This window comes from Triticum urartu, chromosome 4, assembly GCF_003073215.2.
Source record: "Triticum urartu cultivar G1812 chromosome 4, Tu2.1, whole genome shotgun sequence".
Lineage (NCBI taxonomy): Eukaryota > Viridiplantae > Streptophyta > Magnoliopsida > Poales > Poaceae > Triticum > Triticum urartu.
Genome location: NC_053025.1, coordinates 600,275,169 through 600,293,507, shown reverse-complemented (window position 1 = coordinate 600,293,507; position 18,339 = coordinate 600,275,169). Strand labels below are relative to the sequence as shown.

At 42.3% G+C, this 18,339-nt stretch overlaps 1 protein-coding gene across 1 annotated transcript; it reads right to left on the bottom strand.

Annotated features, from left to right (window-relative positions):
• Positions 1-2,596: 2,596 nt before the first annotated feature.
• On the bottom strand, positions 2,597-9,533 carry LOC125553044 (acyl-CoA-binding domain-containing protein 6). Its single transcript, XM_048716792.1, has 17 exons — positions 9,183-9,533; positions 9,017-9,087; positions 8,714-8,777; positions 8,559-8,633; positions 8,201-8,410; positions 8,005-8,082; positions 7,501-7,611; positions 7,353-7,419; positions 7,182-7,243; positions 6,219-6,358; positions 5,329-5,455; positions 5,135-5,249; positions 4,108-4,196; positions 3,947-4,030; positions 3,711-3,863; positions 3,308-3,463; positions 2,597-3,087 (listed from the first exon to the last, which is right to left on the bottom strand). Exons 1-17 carry the CDS (start codon positions 9,324-9,326, stop codon positions 2,824-2,826), a joined length of 2,010 nt encoding a protein of 669 aa, XP_048572749.1. The 5' UTR covers positions 9,327-9,533; the 3' UTR covers positions 2,597-2,823.
• Positions 9,534-18,339: the final 8,806 nt, after the last annotated feature.

Below are 18,339 nucleotides of genomic sequence, written 5' to 3'. Positions count from 1 at the left end.
AATAGGGAGTTCTGGAGGCCAAAATTTTAAAAAAGAAATCAAAATGAAACCTTTTCAGTTTAAAAAATGCTGAAAAAATATACATGTGTACACGGAAGTAATGTATGTGTATTTTCAGAATTTTTTGTAACATAAAGGTATGGAATTTGACACTTTTCAAAATCCAGCCTCCATAGAGCTCGGCCTCCATTTGGCATTTTGGGTTATTTTCTGTTTTTGGTTTTGAATCTCTTTTATTTTTAGTTTTTCATTTCTTTTTTAAATGTCTTTTCATTTTTATGGTTTCCTCTTCCATTCTTTTTCTTTTTTATTTTTATTTTTATTTTCGTCTATTCTAGGGATTTTGTGTTTCTTTATTGTTCTTTTTTTTGTCGGTCGGAGGAGCCCGACAAAAAGTGTCGCTCGTGGCTTCGGATGGCAAGGCGGAGCAGAATTATTTTTTGAGAAGGCTTTGGGAAACCGGCCATGATCTTCAGAAGACGGCATAGTCGATTCGCCCTCGACCTGGAAGCAGCCAAACTTAAGAAAAGAGGAATCAGGAAGACTTGTTGAAGACAAAGAAGGTAGAGATCCTAACTATGGAAGGTAAGGATCCTATCAAAAGTCCATGTGTTTACTTGGAGCCTTGCACACACTTCATTGTCGACGGGAACTGTTCGAAAAGACAGGAAGATGGCAGATTCTTCAGTTGCCCCATTTGTAATACAACAGAAGATACTTAGCACCAGTCACTACTTTCATGTCGCATGGCGAGGTGCACTTGGGCTTTGGGGAATGAGCATTTACTCGAGCATGTGATATCAAATCAAGAAGAAGATGCCAGGTTGTGGTTGTTTTGGCTCTTCAAAACCACAAACCAACAGGATCTCGCACGGGTGCTAGTCACTATTTATGGGCTATATGGTGGGCTAGAAGGGAAGGCCATCCATGATAATGAATACCTAAGTCCTACCTCGACTTGGTGCTTTATAAACAGATACTCCTTCCATTCCTAAATAAAAGTCTTTTAGAGGTTTCTAATGGACTACAACATTCAGATGTATATAGACATATTTCAGAGTGTGGATTCACTCATTTTGCTCTGTATGTAGTCCCTTGTTGAAATCTCTAAAAAGACTTATATTTGAGAACAGAGGGAGTACTTGGAAGAGCTAGAGATAGGTCAGTCTCGGCCGTCCCCTACTAGCACCTTTTCTGCTAGGCGAATAAGATAGGCAAGTGGATTCCCCTGAAGGAGAAGCGGCAAAGATGAACATTAATGGTGGTCTATCACGCCTTGGCGATAGGGCGCTGCGGCGGTGGCCTGTAGAGACAAGCAGGGAAATTATCTTGGGGCTTCGGCTGTAGTTTTTGATTGTCTGGTCGGCCGGCATCTCTGGAAGTTTATGTGTGCAATGAGGCACTTGTGGTTGCTCAAGATCTTCATATTCAGCAGATGACCATAGCCTCGAAGTGCCTCGAGGTGGTTACAAATATCAAGCAGGGGGTGGCTACTATGTATGCTTGTGTTCTGGAGGAAATTAATTTTAGAAGGAGAGACTTCAGTAGTGTTAGCTTTCGTTTCAAGTCTAGAGATTGTAATTTTGAAGCACACGCCTTAGAAAAGGTTGCTTCTTCGTTATCTGTCAGTCGTCATGTGCGGCTAGGGATGGTTCTAGACATTGTTTGTATGCCCTATTATTTACAGATTGAATAAAGTCCCTAGTTGCCCTAAAAAAGACAAATGAGGTCGGATGTGAGGACTCCTCCACTGCTTTAACCAACTAGGGGATCCTATTTTTCCGGTTCTTTTTTTTGTTCATCAAGTATAGTAAAAATGTTCATTGTCTTCCCAAAACGTTATTGTGTATTTAAAGAAGGCTCATGTCATATTATAAAAAGCATTCAACTTGTATTGAAAAAATGTTCACCATTGTGTTAAAAAAATGTTTGTCATATACTTTAAAAAGGTTGATCTTGTATTAAGAAAAGGTCATCGCTTTTTCCAAAATTGTTCATCATGTATTAAAAAGAATTGTTCATGTGTATCTAGAAAATGTTCATCGCGTATTTCAGAAATGTTAATTATTTCTTCAACAATTTTTATAGTGTAATTTGAAAAGGTTCATTGTGCATTTTAAAAATATGTGATTACAAAATGCATGAATATTTTTATATACAAACGATGATTTTTAAATAGGTTCAAAAATACATGATGGACAATTTATAATACAAAATGATCAATTTCTTGATATGGGATGAACATTTTTCTTGATACCAACTGAACACTCTCTTCAATTCACGGACTTTTTTTAGATACGAGATTGATTTGGTAAAATACATGTTGAACTATTTATAAATACACAATGAACATTTTTTAATGGGTGATGTACATGTAATATTAAAAAGAGGAGATATGTTGTCGTAATGGTTAGCACACGTTTCAAACCGGCGTAAAACCCAAAAGATTTCGCACGTCATCCGCCACCGCCCCCCTCCTACCTGCCAGTCTCCAGAGGACCCTGATGATAAGAGCAGACCGTTGAGAATTTTGTGCGGAAACACAAACATTCAAATGAAATTGCGTATTCACCAGATAACTAATGCTTGATCATCGCAAGGAAACACACACATAGATTATTGCTTGGTCCTCAAATGAAATGGAGAAGAAGAAATTGCCGGGCGGACAAATCATCAAATGGCAAGTAGTACGTTTGTCTGTAGAATAGAATTAATGTAGAGTACAAGCAAGTATACCAACTGATCGCTGCCTGTGTATATATAGTATATGTATGGGGGTAAAGAAGGAGAAAGAAGCATGAATGAATGAATTTGCCTGCCCTATCACGACGACTCGGAATCATCGTCGTCTGGAGGGGTTCCGACAAGCCAGCCCCACACGCCGCCCGAGCCAGCTTGCTTCTTCTGCTTGGCGTCCAGCGCCGCCTGCTCCTGCTCGGAAGCCGCCTTCTGCCTTCGAAGGAGCTCCACCTCCCTCTCCAGTGCATCCAGACTCTGAAGCTTTTGCCGCAGCTCCGCCACGTCCACCTCCAGTTTGAAACATCTCGACTGCTCAGCGGCAAGTTGCCCACGGACAGCTTGAAGTTCCTACAAGGTTTTACATACATAGATGCGCAAAAATAAGGATCCACACAGTACAAGTGGTTTACTGGTTTAGACTTCTCTTACTTATTGTGTATATACAAACTAAAACTCATAGCTTGATTGATTCAAAGACTGTATATGCAGGACAAAAGGACAGGCAAACTAACTATGCCGTACGTAGGGGCAGAAATTGAGCAACTGGAAGATAGAAAACAAGACTCGCCTTTGTCAGCTCCGCATTTCTGGCCTCTGCTTCAGTTATCTCTTCTTTAAGCTGTACAGTTTGCAGTCCTTCCCTGTTAAGCGTTGCCTCTAGTTCGTCTTTCTCAGCTTTAAGGGCTGCCAAAAGTTGTTCATTTGCTTCATCATTTCTGTTTTTCTGAAACACAGCACAACACAATGACGTATAAAGCCAGTTTCAAGTACATCTTCCAAATAACAGAAAGTTGTATCAAATAATGTTGAATGTGCATATGTACCCAAAAAAATAGCTGCACCCTCTAGTTTAAATTTGTACAAACGGCATTTCTACAGTAACCGAGATTCAATAAATGCTTTCTGCTGTATTCAAGTTAGGTCAACATAGGCACCTCCAGGTAGTTCCAGATATTAGAGAGAAACATTACCGAATCAGCATTGTCCATGGCAATCTCCCGTATCTTCCCATCTTGAGAAATTTCAACCTCAGGTTCCAGCACCCTAGACGTGCTATCTGAGGTTGGTTGGTCCTTTGTGCTCGACTGCAAATCTAACTTTACACTAAGTTTAAGAGCATACACCTGTCCAGCACAGAGGAAAACAAAAGATTGAAATTTTGAAAGCGATTTCCAGGCATATAGATGATTAATAAAATGCCAGTTACCTCATTGCTGTACCGTCCATTGTATCCTCCAAAAGAAATGAGATAATCTTCTCCACTATAATTGCTATACAATAAAGTCATGCCCTAAAAATAATAGGGTGTAAATGTTACCAACCAAAAGAAAATCATTTCAACATTAACAAATTGCTCAAGAGGAATACCTCACTGGCAAGAGGAACACGTCCTTCTACAGTGCTAACAACCGACCATGCCAGAGTTGACATGTTAAGCACAAGTGTTTCGGAGACACCTGCAAGGACAAATGCATGAGATCACTAAATGCAAACATAAATCAAAATAAACTAAAGGTAAACTTAAAATTGACGGCCCGAAAACGCTGCCTAACTGCAACAGAAGTATTGACTTGACAAGAACCTGATGTTAACAAAGATGAGTGATACAGTGGCTACTCATCACAATTCCATAGCATTAACAAAGATGTGTGTTATCTTAATCCTCTTAAAGGAAAATAATAAGACAATACAATTTGCATTTCAAGACGACAAGTGCTTGAGCCATTGCTTTGTGGATTTGAATGAGATTTTGCAGAATACTTTCTGAGCTTATGTGGCATTGTGATTTCTCAACATAATGTGAGAAACCATCTCGTAAGTGAGGCACCAAGTTGCAAGCCAATACCTAAATTCAGCATATTCAACTGCTGAGTTAGTTTTGAGGTGCACAAGGAATTGTCTTGGTTCTATATGCAGGGAATGTTTAAGGAAACTGTGCCTCCCATAACTCTTCGCAGCACCTCCAATTAGCACTTAACAAATTAAACTGGGGAAATTATCTCAGGAAGTAAAAATCTACTAGTAATATGAACATATAAATATAGACTGAAAGCCATAAAGATTTCTCCAAGAAAACACCGATACTTCCAGCAACTAGCGTATCTGTTGGTTCTTGCTTTTGTTGGAATCATGGATAAGAAGACAGAAGCTAATGGACTGCACTGACTAAATATATGGTAAATGGCTTGATGTTTAATTGTTAACATATTTTTTATATTGTTTTCAACAATAGTCAAACGTATCCTCGTATTGGCGCTTTTCAGAAATGACGTATTTACGTATCTGTATCACCCCGATACTGATATGTGTATCCGTATTGAGGCAATCTAGGGTTTTTCTAATATTGTACGAGAAGAGCCGGAATGTACATAAGATCAGGCACTTAAAAACCTACCGCTTTTGTTATTGCCACCACCAACAATGTACCAATTCTCTCCAACAGTTGCACCTGCGTGACCAGCTCGTGGGCTTGGAATCGGGCCCTGCTGTTTGGGTCTTGACCATTCCATCTGTGATTCTAACATTAGAACTTAACAATCACAGGCAATGAATTAATCTTCAGAGTCCCAGCAAGAAATTTGTTCTTACCGTCTGCAAATCAAGGACATGTAGGTCATTAAAACATGTCGCATGAGATCCGCCGCCAAAAATTAGAAGATAGCGGTCAGCATGGCAAGCAGCAACATGGTCTGATCTAGGAGCAGGAGGGGTGCCTCTAAAACATAAAGCAAACATTAGAATACATTGAATCCAGAAATACGGTAATATCAAGTTCGGTGTCCAGAACAAGATTCAAATTTCACATCCAATATGCCTTCTCTGTTTTTCCCTTTCATTTCATTTGTCTCTTTCAATCAATTTAGTACTTCTATCAGTCCCATCTAATTGAGAAAAAATAAGTAGTAAACCAGTAATAATCCAACTAAGCGCTTCAGTTCAGAGATTCAAATATGCCTTCTCTGTTTTTCCCTTTCATTTCATTTGTCTCTTTCAATCAATTTAGTACTTCTATCAGTCCCATCTAATTGAGAAAAAATAAGTAGTAAACCAGTAATAATCCAACTAAGCGCTTCAGTTCAGAGATTCAAATATGCCTTCTCTGTTTTTCCCTTTCATTTCATTTGTCTCTTTCAATCAATTTAGTACTTCTATCAGTCCCATCTAATTGAGAAAAAATAAGTAGTAAACCAGTAATAATCCAACTAAGCGCTTCAGTTCAGAACTATTTAACATGAAGAGTAATCTACTTGAACAGCTTTTAAGCTAAGTTTATGGAGCATCTCACTAGGAAAAAAAAGCTTCAATCATAATAAAATAACTTGAAAGGCAACAAATGCACACGATGACCTACGTGTTCCAACTAAATTTAGTAGCACTTAACAGTAGTTCAGATACGATGAAGCTAACAATGTCACCAAATGAACAGTACATATCACAAAGATTATGCATGAGAGATCTACAGAGATTCCAGTACTCACATTGCATCCACATCATCCCATGTCATGGTTTCAAGATCAAGAATGTGCAAATCATTCAAAAGACATCGCTTTGCATCTTCGCCACCGAACACGACTAGAGTTGTTCCAACAAGAGTCACTGACTGACCTCCACGAGAAACCTGCAGCAGATGAAATTCGCATAAGTAATATACTTTAAATAACTAATTAGCCAATTTAGTATTTAGCAAGATTTTGTATCATTCATTCACTTAAGGGTGTTTGTGTTATCTCAGCAAGCACCGGAGAATTATTGCAACAACAAAACTAGACATGGCCATGAACTTAGTATTATACTCCGGATTTTGGTGCAAAATATAAAATGCCCTCACTTAGTATCATAAATGGACTGAGTCAAAATATTTCTTGTAAACATGATACATATATTTTGATGATGTGAAAGATGGCCCCAAGTTTGATACTGGTACCGCTAACACTGAACAAAAACTACCGCATAAGCTACGAATGAATTGGTCACCCCCAAAAATTGTATACATCTATGCAACTATATGCAATATGTTTCATAATTCCAAAGCTGAGAGTATGCTCTTTGGACTATGTTGCAGATTGCAAGTGTTCAGCTTGAACGAATAGAAGACTTCTCTGGACTTGGCCACAAAGTTAAAAGAACATGAGCTGAAGGCTATTATAATGATCAATCCAAGTTCATAGTTGCCAGAGAAAATTAGAACTGCACATAACTCACCACTCTTGAACCTTAACTATACCACATATAATAGTGTGTTAGCCCTTACTTAAGGCACATCATACTGTGTTAAACTAAAGTAAACTCTCGGATAAAATAAGGTATATGCCAATTGAAGAAACCATTAAGACATGCTTATCAAAGGACAGTGAAACAATAAACAAATATGTCATTCCAATTATAACTGATATAATAGGACAGGAGAGATCACAGATCTATGGGTTGAAGAAAATTATTACCGGTGGTTTTCCGTAAGTCTTGACAATCGACCAGGTACAAGTATGTGGATCAAATTCCTTCACTAGCATAAAAACACCAAAAACATAGTAACAACATCAACAAATATTCACAGATGTTAGATATGATTACATCACAGCGCTATGCAGACTGAAAAGTGACTTTTAGTAAACCTGTAATGCTGTCAGATGGATCTTTTGTATGCCCAGCAACAGAGAAGAATTTGTTACCGCATGATATCTACAAAGTGGTAGTGGGGGGTTAGCATCAGGTGGAAGATACTCATTAGCTGCAGCTATTACATATTTGTGTAAAATTTACCAAAGAATGGCCAGCACATGGAGAGACTTGTGCTGTTATAGCTGAATCAGATGTTCCTGCTTGCAATTTGGCATCAATCTTGGACCAAGTCAAACTCTTCAGATCCAAAACCTGCGGTTGGCACAAATTGTGGCAAAGAAAAACAAGAAGCATTGAGTCGGTGTTACTTAATTCTGTAGAAAAAACTATCGTTGTTCCCATGCATTGTTACAACATACTCAATTGAACAATAATAACAATCTAAGAGCATAAGATGACTGGAATTGTTACAGGGCATGCTTCAGCACCGCACTAATTTTACATAAGATCATTTAGCTTAGGGATTATGAATAAAAATGAATCACTAATTCTGAGAGCAGTGTGTACAGACAAAAACAATTGGTTGATGATGATTTAGTGACAAATATGCGACAAAATTTGTTCGTGTGCCTCCATGTCCAAGCTAACAAAAAATTAGAATGCATACATATGACATGCTGCATTATCACAGTTAGCTTCACAAACCTGAAGGTCACTAAGATAACGGCCATTGTGGTTTCCACCAAATATATACATTTTGTCTTGAAGAACAGTTGCTCCATGCTGCAGCAGCCAAAATTCACATCAATGCTACAAAAGTAAATATAGCAAACAGAAACAAAAGATAGGGTAATAACCCTACAAGTTTGAAAATAAAGAGGCAAGGGAACACATGGCTCACCTCATAGCGGGGTTTAGGCCGCTGGCCGCTAACAGACAATGCAGTCCATTCCTCGTGAGCACTGACAGTACTAAGACCTTCCAGAATAACAACTTTGTCTTGTGTCTCCACTGAACTTCCGTTTTCAGAAATGGTTTTTGGTTCTGGAATTGATGATGTTCCAGTTCCATTTGTCAAAGCCGGTACGATGTCCGGCTCTTCCTTTGGTTTCTTGTAAAACGAAATACAGATAATTTATTGATAAACCAATAAGTTCAAGGATATATAAGGTGGATTCAGAATACTCAGGCAAACAACAGAGAAGCAATGTATACTTGGGATATATATGTACCCAAATACATTATCTGACGTGACTTACATGCATTTCAATATCTACTACAGGCTGAGGGTTGATGAACTCAGGGATTCTAGAGTACCATCCAGGATCTTCCTCCTGCCACCATAACATCAATGTGTCAATACAACACTAGCGCAGATGCAACACACTGAAGAGCAACATGTAACTAGCTATACCTCCAGTATTTTGACAAAGAGACGCATCGCCTCTGCGGACGGCATGCTTCCAAGCCCATGCCAGCTGAAAACACAAGAGTATGACTAAGCAAGCAGCAGCAATTCAAGTGCGCGCACATGGCAATTGCTAAATTGGTGTTCACTGGGCATCTATCTATATGACAGATAATTGTTCCAAAAGGCCAAACTAGTGAACTAGCGGCATATATAGGAAAATTGCACTATCTAGCTAGGAGTTGTGGCCTTTGCAGCAGCATATCTTAAGCTCGATGGAAGCCGGGAGTCAGGCTCGGAGACGCCAACCTCGTCCATTTGCTCTGCTCCACGGGGCTCCACGCCCTGGGCTTGGGCACGTTGCAGGGCCCGACCGTCGCCTGCGCCGAAACGAAAACCACGAGGTCAGTCGCCACCAGCCGAATTCCCGATCCCTGATCCCCACCATTTCGGCGGGCCTAGCCTAGGTCGTCACCTGCTGGTGGAGGCCGTAGAGGAGGAGGGCGACGTCGTTCTGGAAGCGGGAGATGGCGGCGGTGGAAGGGGCGCCGGCGCCGAAGCCGGCGTAGGCCGCGGCGGCGTAGAAGCGGTCGGGGTAGGCGATGCCGGAGCTGGCCATGGCCCTGCTGGATCTCCCTCGTCGAGATCTCCCGCCGACCGTCGCGCCGGCGCCGGCTGGAGGCGGGCGGGCGGCGGCTAGGGTTCGCTGCGGGCAGCCCCGCCTCTGCTTACTCGCCGCCGGGTGGGGGGAATGGGAGCGGGGGTCAGCGGCGCGGGGATGGGAGTGGGGATGGGAGTGGGGAGGGGTCTCCGGAGATCTGGAGGGAGACGGCGATCCGACGCTCGCTTCGTTGGCGGGGCGGGCCGAGGCGACGCTCCTTTAACGCGGCCGCTGAGGTGGACGGGGGAGGCCACGTGCGCGCGACACGTTGGTCCAGTGACGTGGTGGTGCAGAGTCGCCGGGGTTGCTTGCTCGCTCCGTGTCACACAATTTGTGAGTAAGAAGAGTTTACATGAATTTTGTACAATTTCTAAAGGAATTTATTTTAGTCCTCTTGGTTCCTAAGAATGAATTCTTGTTTCTATGTAGGTTATGAATCAATATCCTTCACATTTCAAAGAAAAAACATCAGCCGACTCAATGGAAAAATCCATATCTTATGCCTCAGATAACATCTCTTTTTCTATAACGTGTCTCTATGATTTTCCTATTCGTATAATACTCATATCCTATGAACCAAAGGAGATCTAAGCTCTACTATAGTTTATGCGAGTTAAAATCGCAAGTCCCCAACTAACACCTGCGTGGAAGATATTAGGTGCTCTTTGCTAATTCTTTCATCAATTCACTCAAGGAGGTTTCATGCTACAATCCGAGGTCTCGATACAAGCAGAAGCGAGCAAAACGGGAAGAAGAGAGGGTTGTGTTGAGAGCCAGGTGGGAGTAGGTAGTCCTCGTCCTTTCCGGTTCGTGATTGATTTTCCATGACGATTGTCTTGGATCATGAGCTTCTTATGTTGCCGCAAGCATGTTCACCCAGTCCGGGCCAATCACTCTGGTGTTGCTTCTTCTATCTCTCTTGCGATGACCTTGGGCCTTATTCAATGATGGGTCGGCCTGCTATTGGGCTTCACATACAATAGCAGTAGTGGTGCTGACACTCTGTCCTTTTTGTGTTTTGGCTTGTCCACAAGCCACATCACATGGGAACCAGGCTTGCAATTATTCATGGTCTCATCAGGTGGAATCTGTGTGATAACCAGACCGACGCACCAAAACTTGTTCTATAACTCGATTGGTTTAACTTCATGTCGAGTGTCGGTTGTACATGGATCTCAAATTGGGTCGTGTCTGAAGATGGAGATGGGGAGGCAAACACACATAGTTTCAGAGTTGAAAGACGTGAAAATCAGATGAATAAACGAAGCCTCATGCAAACCGATCTGTAAGGGACTTGGCCAATATGAGCTCAAACATGGAAAAGGCCCAAAATATCCGAAAGACAATTTGTGGCAAGCATGTTGGGTTGTAGAACTTTGCACATACAGCTTTAGCTTGATGTAAACTTGCTTGCCCACTTTAAAATTGTGATGTGGCATGTTTTGCCAGCCTAATGTTTCATACGCATATGAGCTTGTAACAGGTGTTGCCTGACCAGTCACTCCTTTAACGCTACCCGAGGTGGACGGGGGTGGCCACGTGGGCATGCCACATGGGTCGAGTGACATGGTGGCGGAGAGTCGTCGCGAAAGTAAAACATCGGTCTTTTATGTTGGAGAAGTGAGCCCACCTTGACAGTGGCGATAATAATTGTGACTAAGCTCTATAGCTCGCGCAAGCTTAAAATTTAAATCCCAACTAACACCTAAGTTGTTGGGTTTCGTAGTAATTTCAAAAAAATTCCTACGCACACGCAAGATCATGGTGATGCATAGCAACGAGAGGGGAGAGTGTGATCTACGTACCCTTGTAGATCAACAGCGGAAGCGTTGACGCAACGTAGAGGAAGTAGTCGTACGTCTTCCCGATCCGACCGATCCAAGCACGTTACTCCGGCACCTCCGAGTTCTTAGCACACGTACAGCTCGATGACGCTCCCCGGGCTCCGATCCAGCAAAGCTTCGGGGATGAGTTCCGTCAGCACAACGGCGTGGTGACGATGATGATGTTCTACCGACGCAGGGCTTCGCCTAAGCACTACAACGATATGACCGAGGTGGAATATGGTGGCAGGGGGCACCGCACACGGCTAAGGAACGATCACGTGGATCAACTTGTGTGTCTAGGGGTGCCCCCTGCCCCCGTATATAAAGGATCCAAGGGGGGGTGCGGCCGGCCCTATGGAGGCGCGCAGGAGGAGTCCTACTCCTACCGGGAGTAGGACTCCCCTCCCGTTCCTTGTCCAACTAGGAGAGGTGGAGGGAGAATAGGAAAGGGGGGCGCCGCCCCTCCCTCCTTGTCCAATTCGGACTAGGGGGAGAGGGGGCGCGCGGCCTGCCCTGGCAGCCCCTTCCTCTTCTCCACATTAGGCCCATAAGGCCCATTAACCCCCCGGGGGGTTCCGGTAACCCCCCGGTGCTCCGGTTTTATCCGATAGTTCCCTGGAACCCTTCCGGTGTCCGAATATAGTCGTCCAATATATCAATCTTTATGTCTCGACCATTTCAAGACTCCTCGTCATGTCCGTGATCACATCCGGGACTCCGAACTAACTTCGGTACATCAAAAATGCATAAACTCATAATAACTGTCATCGTAACGTTAAGCGTGCGGACCCTACGGTTCGAGAACAATGCAGACATGACTGAGACAAATCTCCGGTCAATAACCAATAGCGGGACCTGGATGCCCATATTGGCTCCTATATATTCTACGAAGATCTTTATCGGTCAGATCGCATAACAACATACGTTGTTCCCTTTGTCATCGGTATGTTACTTGCCCGAGACTCCTCGTCATGTCCGTGATCACATCCGGGACTCCGAACTAACTTCGGTACATCAAAATGTATAAACTCATAATAACTGTCATCGTAACGTTAAGCGTGCGGACCCTACAGTTCGAGAACAATGTAGACATGACTGAGACATATCTCTGGTCAATAACCAATAGCGGGACCTGGATGCCCATATTGGCTCCTACATATTCTACGAAGATCTTTATCGGTCAGACCGCATAACAACATACGTTGTTCCCTTTGTCATCGGTATGTTACTTGCCCGAGATTCGATCGTCGGTATCCAATACCTAGTTCAATCTCATTACCGGGAAGTCTCTTTACTCGTTTTGTAATACATCATCTTGCAACTAACTCATTAGTTACAATGCTTGCAAGGCTTATGTGATGTGCATTACCGAGAGGGCCCAGAGATACCTCTCCGACAATCGGAGTGACAAATCCTAATCTCGAAATATGCCAACCCAACATCTACCTTTGGAGACACCTGTAGAGCTCCTTTATAATCACCCATTTACGTTGTGACGTTTGGTAGCACACAAAGTGTTCCTCCGGCAAACAGGAGTTGCATAATCTCATAGTCATAGGAACATGTATAAGTCATGAAGAAAGCAATAGCAACATACTAAACGATCGGGTGCTAAGCTAATGGAATGGGTCATGTCAATCAGATCATTCACCTAATGATGTGATCCCGTTAATCAAATAACAACTCTTTGTTCATGGTTAGGAAACATAACCATCTTTGATTAACGAGCTAGTCAAGTAGAGGCATACTAGTGGCACTAAGTTTGTCTATGTATTCACGCATGTATTATGTTTCCGGTTAATACAATTCTAGCATGAATAATAAACATTTATCATGATGTAAGGAAATAAATAATAACTTTATTATTGCCTCTAGGGCATATTTCCTTCAGTCTCCCACTTGCACTAGAGTCAATAATCTAGATTACATAGTAATGATTCTAACACCCATGGAGCCTTGGTGCTGATCATGTTTTGCTCGTGGAAGAGGCTTAGTCAACGGGTCTGCTACATTCAGATCCGTATGTATCTTGCAAATCTCTATGTCTCCCACCTGGACTAGATCCCGGATGGAATTGAAGCGTCTCTTGATGTGCTTGGTTCTCTTGTGAAATCTGGATTCCTTTGCCAAGGCAATTGCACCAGTATTGTCACAAAAGATTTTCATTGGACCCGATGCACTAGGTATGACACCTAGATCGGATATGAACTCCTTCATCCAGACTCCTTCATTTGCTGCTTCCGAAGCAGCTATGTACTCTGCTTCACATGTAGATCCCGCTACGACGCTTTGTTTAGAACTGCACCAGCTGACAGCTCCACCGTTTAATGTAAACACGTATCCGGTCTGCGATTTAGAATCGTCCGGATCAGTGTCAAAGCTTGCATCAACGTAACCTTTTACGATGAGCTCTTTGTCACCTCCATATACGAGAAACATATCCTTAGTCCTTTTCAGGTATTTCAGGATGTTCTTGACCGCTGTCCAGTGATCAACTCCTGGATTACTTTGGTACCTCCCTGCTAAACTTATAGCAAGGCACACATCAGGTATGGTACACAGCATTGCATACATGATAGAGCCTATGGCTGAAGCATAGGGAACATCTTTCATTTTCTCTCTATCTTCTGCAGTGGTCGGGCATTGAGTCTGACTCAACTTCACACCTTGTAACACAGGCAAGAACCCTTTCTTTGCTTGATCCATTTTGAACTTTTTCAAAATTTTGTCAAGGTATGTGCTTTGTGAAAGTCCAATTAGGCGTCTTGATCTATCTCTATAGATCTTTATGCCTAATATGTAAGCAGCTTCACCGAGGTCTTTCATTGAAAAACTCTTATTCAAGTATCCCTTTATGCTATCCAGAAATTCTATATCATTTCCAATCAGTAATATGTCATCCACATATAATATCAGAAATGCTACAGAGCTCCCACTCACTTTCTTGTAAATACAGGCTTCTCCGAAAGTCTGTATAAAACCAAATGCTTTGATCACACTATCAAAACGTTTATTCCAACTCCGAGAGGCTTGCACCAGTCCATAAATGGATCGCTGGAGCTTGCACACTTTGTTAGCTCCCTTTGGATCGACAAAACCTTCCGGTTGCATCATATACAACTCTTCTTCCAGAAATCCATTTAGGAATGCAGTTTTGACATCCATCTGCCAAATTTCATAATCATAAAATGCGGCAATTGCTAACATGATTCGGCCAGACTTAAGCATCTCTACGGGTGAGAAGGTCTCATCGTAGTCAACCCCTTGAACTTGTCAAAAACCTTTTGCGACAAGTCGAGCTTTGTAGACAGTAATATTACCATCAGCGTCAGTCTTCTTCTTGAAGATCCATTTATTCTCAATTGCTTGCCGATCATCGGGCAAGTCAACCAAAGTCCATACTTTGTTCTCATACATGGATCCCATCTCAGATTTCATGGCTTCAAGCCATTTTGCGGAATCTGGGCTCACCATCGCTTCTTCATAGTTCGTAGGTTCATCATGATCTAGTAGCATGACTTCCAGAACAGGATTACCGTACCACTCTGGCGCGGATCTTACTCTGGTTGATCTACGAGGTTCAGTAGTATCTTGATCTGAAGTTTCATGATCATCATCATTAGCTTCCTCACTAACTGGTGTAGGTGTCACTGAAACAGTTTTCTATGATGTACTACTTTCCAATAAGGGAGCAGGTACAGTTACCTCGTCAAGTTCTACTTTCCTCCCACTCACTTCTTTCGAGAGAAACTCCTTCTCCAGAAAGTTTCTGAATTTAGCAACAAAAGTCTTGCCTTTGGATCTGTGATAGAAGGTGTATCCAATAGTTTCCTTTGGATATCCTATGAAGACACATTTCTCCGATTTGGGTTCGAGCTTATCAGGTTGAAGCTTTTTCACATAAGCATCGCAGCCCCAAACTTTCAGAAACGACAACTTTGGTTTCTTGCCAAACCACAGTTCATAAGGCGTCGTCTCAACGGATTTTGATGGTGCCCTATTTAACGTGAATGCGGCCGTCTCTAGAGCGTATCCCCAAAACGATAGCGGTAAATCAGTAAGAGACATCATAGATCGCACCATATCTAGTAAAGTACGATTACGACGTTCGGACACACCATTACGCTGTGGTGTTCCGGGTGGCGTGAGTTGCGAAACTATTCCACAATTTTTCAAATGTATACCAAACTCATAACTCAAATATTCTCCTCCACGATCAGATCGTAGAAACTTTATTTTCTTGTTACGATGATTTTCAACTTCACTCTGAAATTCTTTGAACTTTTCAAATGTTTCAGACTTATGTTTCATTAAGTAGATATACCCATATCTGCTTAAGTCATCTGTGAAGGTGAGAAAATAACGATATCCGCCACGAGCCTCAACATTCATCGGACCACATACATCTGTATGTATGATTTCCAATAAATCTGTTGCTCTCTCCATAGTACCGGAGAACGGTGTTTTAGTCATCTTGCCCATGAGGCACGGTTCGCAAGTACCAAGTGATTCATAATCAAGTGGTTCCAAAAGTCCATCAGTATGGAGTTTCTTCATGCGCTTTACACCGATATGACCTAAACGGCAGTGCCACAAATAAGTTGCACTATCATTATCAACTCTGCATCTTTTGGCTTCTACATTATGAATATGTGTATCACTACTATCGAGATTTAACAAGAATAGACCACTCTTCAAGGGTGCATGACCATAAAAGATATTACTCATATAAATAGAACAACCGTTATTCTCTGATTTAAATGAATAACCGTCTCGCATTAAACAAGATCCAGATATAATGTTCATGCTCAACGCTGGCACCAAATAACAATTATTTAGGTCTAATACTAATCCCGAAGGTAGATGTAGAGGTAGCGTGCCGACCCCGATCACATCGACTTTGGAACCGTTTCCCACGCGCATCGTCACCTCGTCCTTAGCCAATCTTCGCTTAATCCGTAGTCCCTGTTTCGAGTTGCAAATATTAGCAATAGAACCAGTATCAAATACCCAGGTGCTACTGCGAGCACTAGTAAGGTACACATCAATAACATGTATATCACATATACCTTTGTTCACCTTGCCATCCTTCTTATCCGCCAAATACTTGGGGCAGTTCCGCTTCCAGTGACCAGTCTGCTTGCAGTAGAAGCACTCAGTTTCAGGCTTAGGTGCAGACTTGGGTTTCTTCTCTTGAGCAGCAACTTGCTTGCTGTTCTTCTTGAAGTTCCCCTTCTTCTTCCCTTTGCCCTTTTTCTTGAAACTAGTGGTCTTGTTGACCATCAACACTTGATGCTCCTTTTGATTTCTACCTCCGCAGCTTTCAGCATTGCGAAGAGCTCGGGAATAGTCTTGTTCATCCCTTGCATATTATAGTTCATCATGAAGCTCTTGTAGCTTGGTGGCAGTGATTGGAGAATTCTGTCAATGACGCAATCATCTGGAAGATTAACTCCCAATTGAATCAAGTGATTATTATACCCAGACATTTTGAGTATATGCTCACTGACAGAACTGTTCTCCTCCATCTTGCAGCTATAGAACTTATTGGAGACTTCATATCTCTCAATCCGGGCATTTGCTTGAAATATTAACTTCAACTCCTGGAACATCTCATATGCTCCATGACGTTCAAAACGTCGTTGAAGTCCCGATTCTAAGCCGTAAAGCATGGCACACTGAACTATCGAGTAGCCATCAGCTTTGCTCTGCCATACGTTCATAACATCTGGTGTTGCTCCAGCAGCAGGCCTGGCACCCAGCGGTGCTTCCAGGACGTAATTCTTCGTGCAGCAATGAGCATAATCCTCAAGTTACGGACCCAGTCCGTGTAATTGCTACCATCATCTTTCAACTTTGCTTTCTCAAGGAACGCATTAAAATTCAACGGAACAACAGCACGAGCCATCTATCTACAACCAAACATAAACAAGCAAGATACTCTCAGGTACTAAGTTCATGATAAATTTAAGTTCAATTAATCAAATTACTTAAGAACTCCCACTTAGATAGACATCCCTCTAATCCTCTAAGTGATCACGTGATCTAAATCAACTAAACCATGTCCGATCATCACGTGAGATGGAGTAGTTTCATTGGTGAACATCACTATGTTGATCATATCTACTATATGATTCACGCTCGACCTTTCGGTCTCCGTGTTCCGAGGCCATATCTGTATATGCTTGGCTCGTCAAGTATAACCTGAGTATTCCGCGTGTGCAACTGTTTTGCACCCGTTGTATTTGAACGTAGAGCCTATCACACCCGATCATCACGTGGTGTCTCAGCACGAAGAACTTTCGCAACGGTGCATACTCAGGGAGAACACTTCTTGATAATTAGTGAGAGATCATCTTATAATGCTACCGTTAATCAAAGCAAGATAAGATGCATAAAAGATAAACATCACATGCAATCAATATAAGTGATATGATATGGCCATCATCATCTTGTGCCTGTGATCTCCATCTCCGAAGCACCGTCATGATCACCATCGTCACCGGCCCGACACCTTGATCTCCATCGTAGCATCGTTGTCGTCTCGCCAATCGTATGCTTCCACGACTATCGCTACCGCTTAGTGATAAAGTAAAGCATTACTCATGATTGCATTGCATACAATAAAGCGACAACCATATGGCTCCTGCCAGTTGCCGATAACTCGGTTACAAAACATGATCATCTCATACAATAATATTTAGCATCATGTCTTGACCATATCACATCACAACATGCCCTGCAAAAACAAGTTAGACGTCCTCTACTTTGTTGTTGCAAGTTTTACGTGGCTTCTATGGTCTTAGCAAGAACCGTTCTTACCTACGCATCAAAACCACAACGATAGTTTGTCAAGTTGGTGCTGTTTTAACCTTCTCAAGGACCAGGCGTAGCCACACTCGATTCAACTAAAGTTGGAGAAACTGACACCCGCCAGCCACCTGTGTGCAAAGCACGTCGGTAGAACTAGTCTCGCGTAAGCGTACGCGTAATATCGATCCGGGCCGCTTCATCCAACAATACCGCCGAACCAAAGTATGACATGCTGGTAAGCAGTATGACTTATGATCGCCCACAACTCACTTGTGTTCTACTCGTGCATATAACATCAACATTTAAAACCTAGGCTCGGATGCCACTGATGG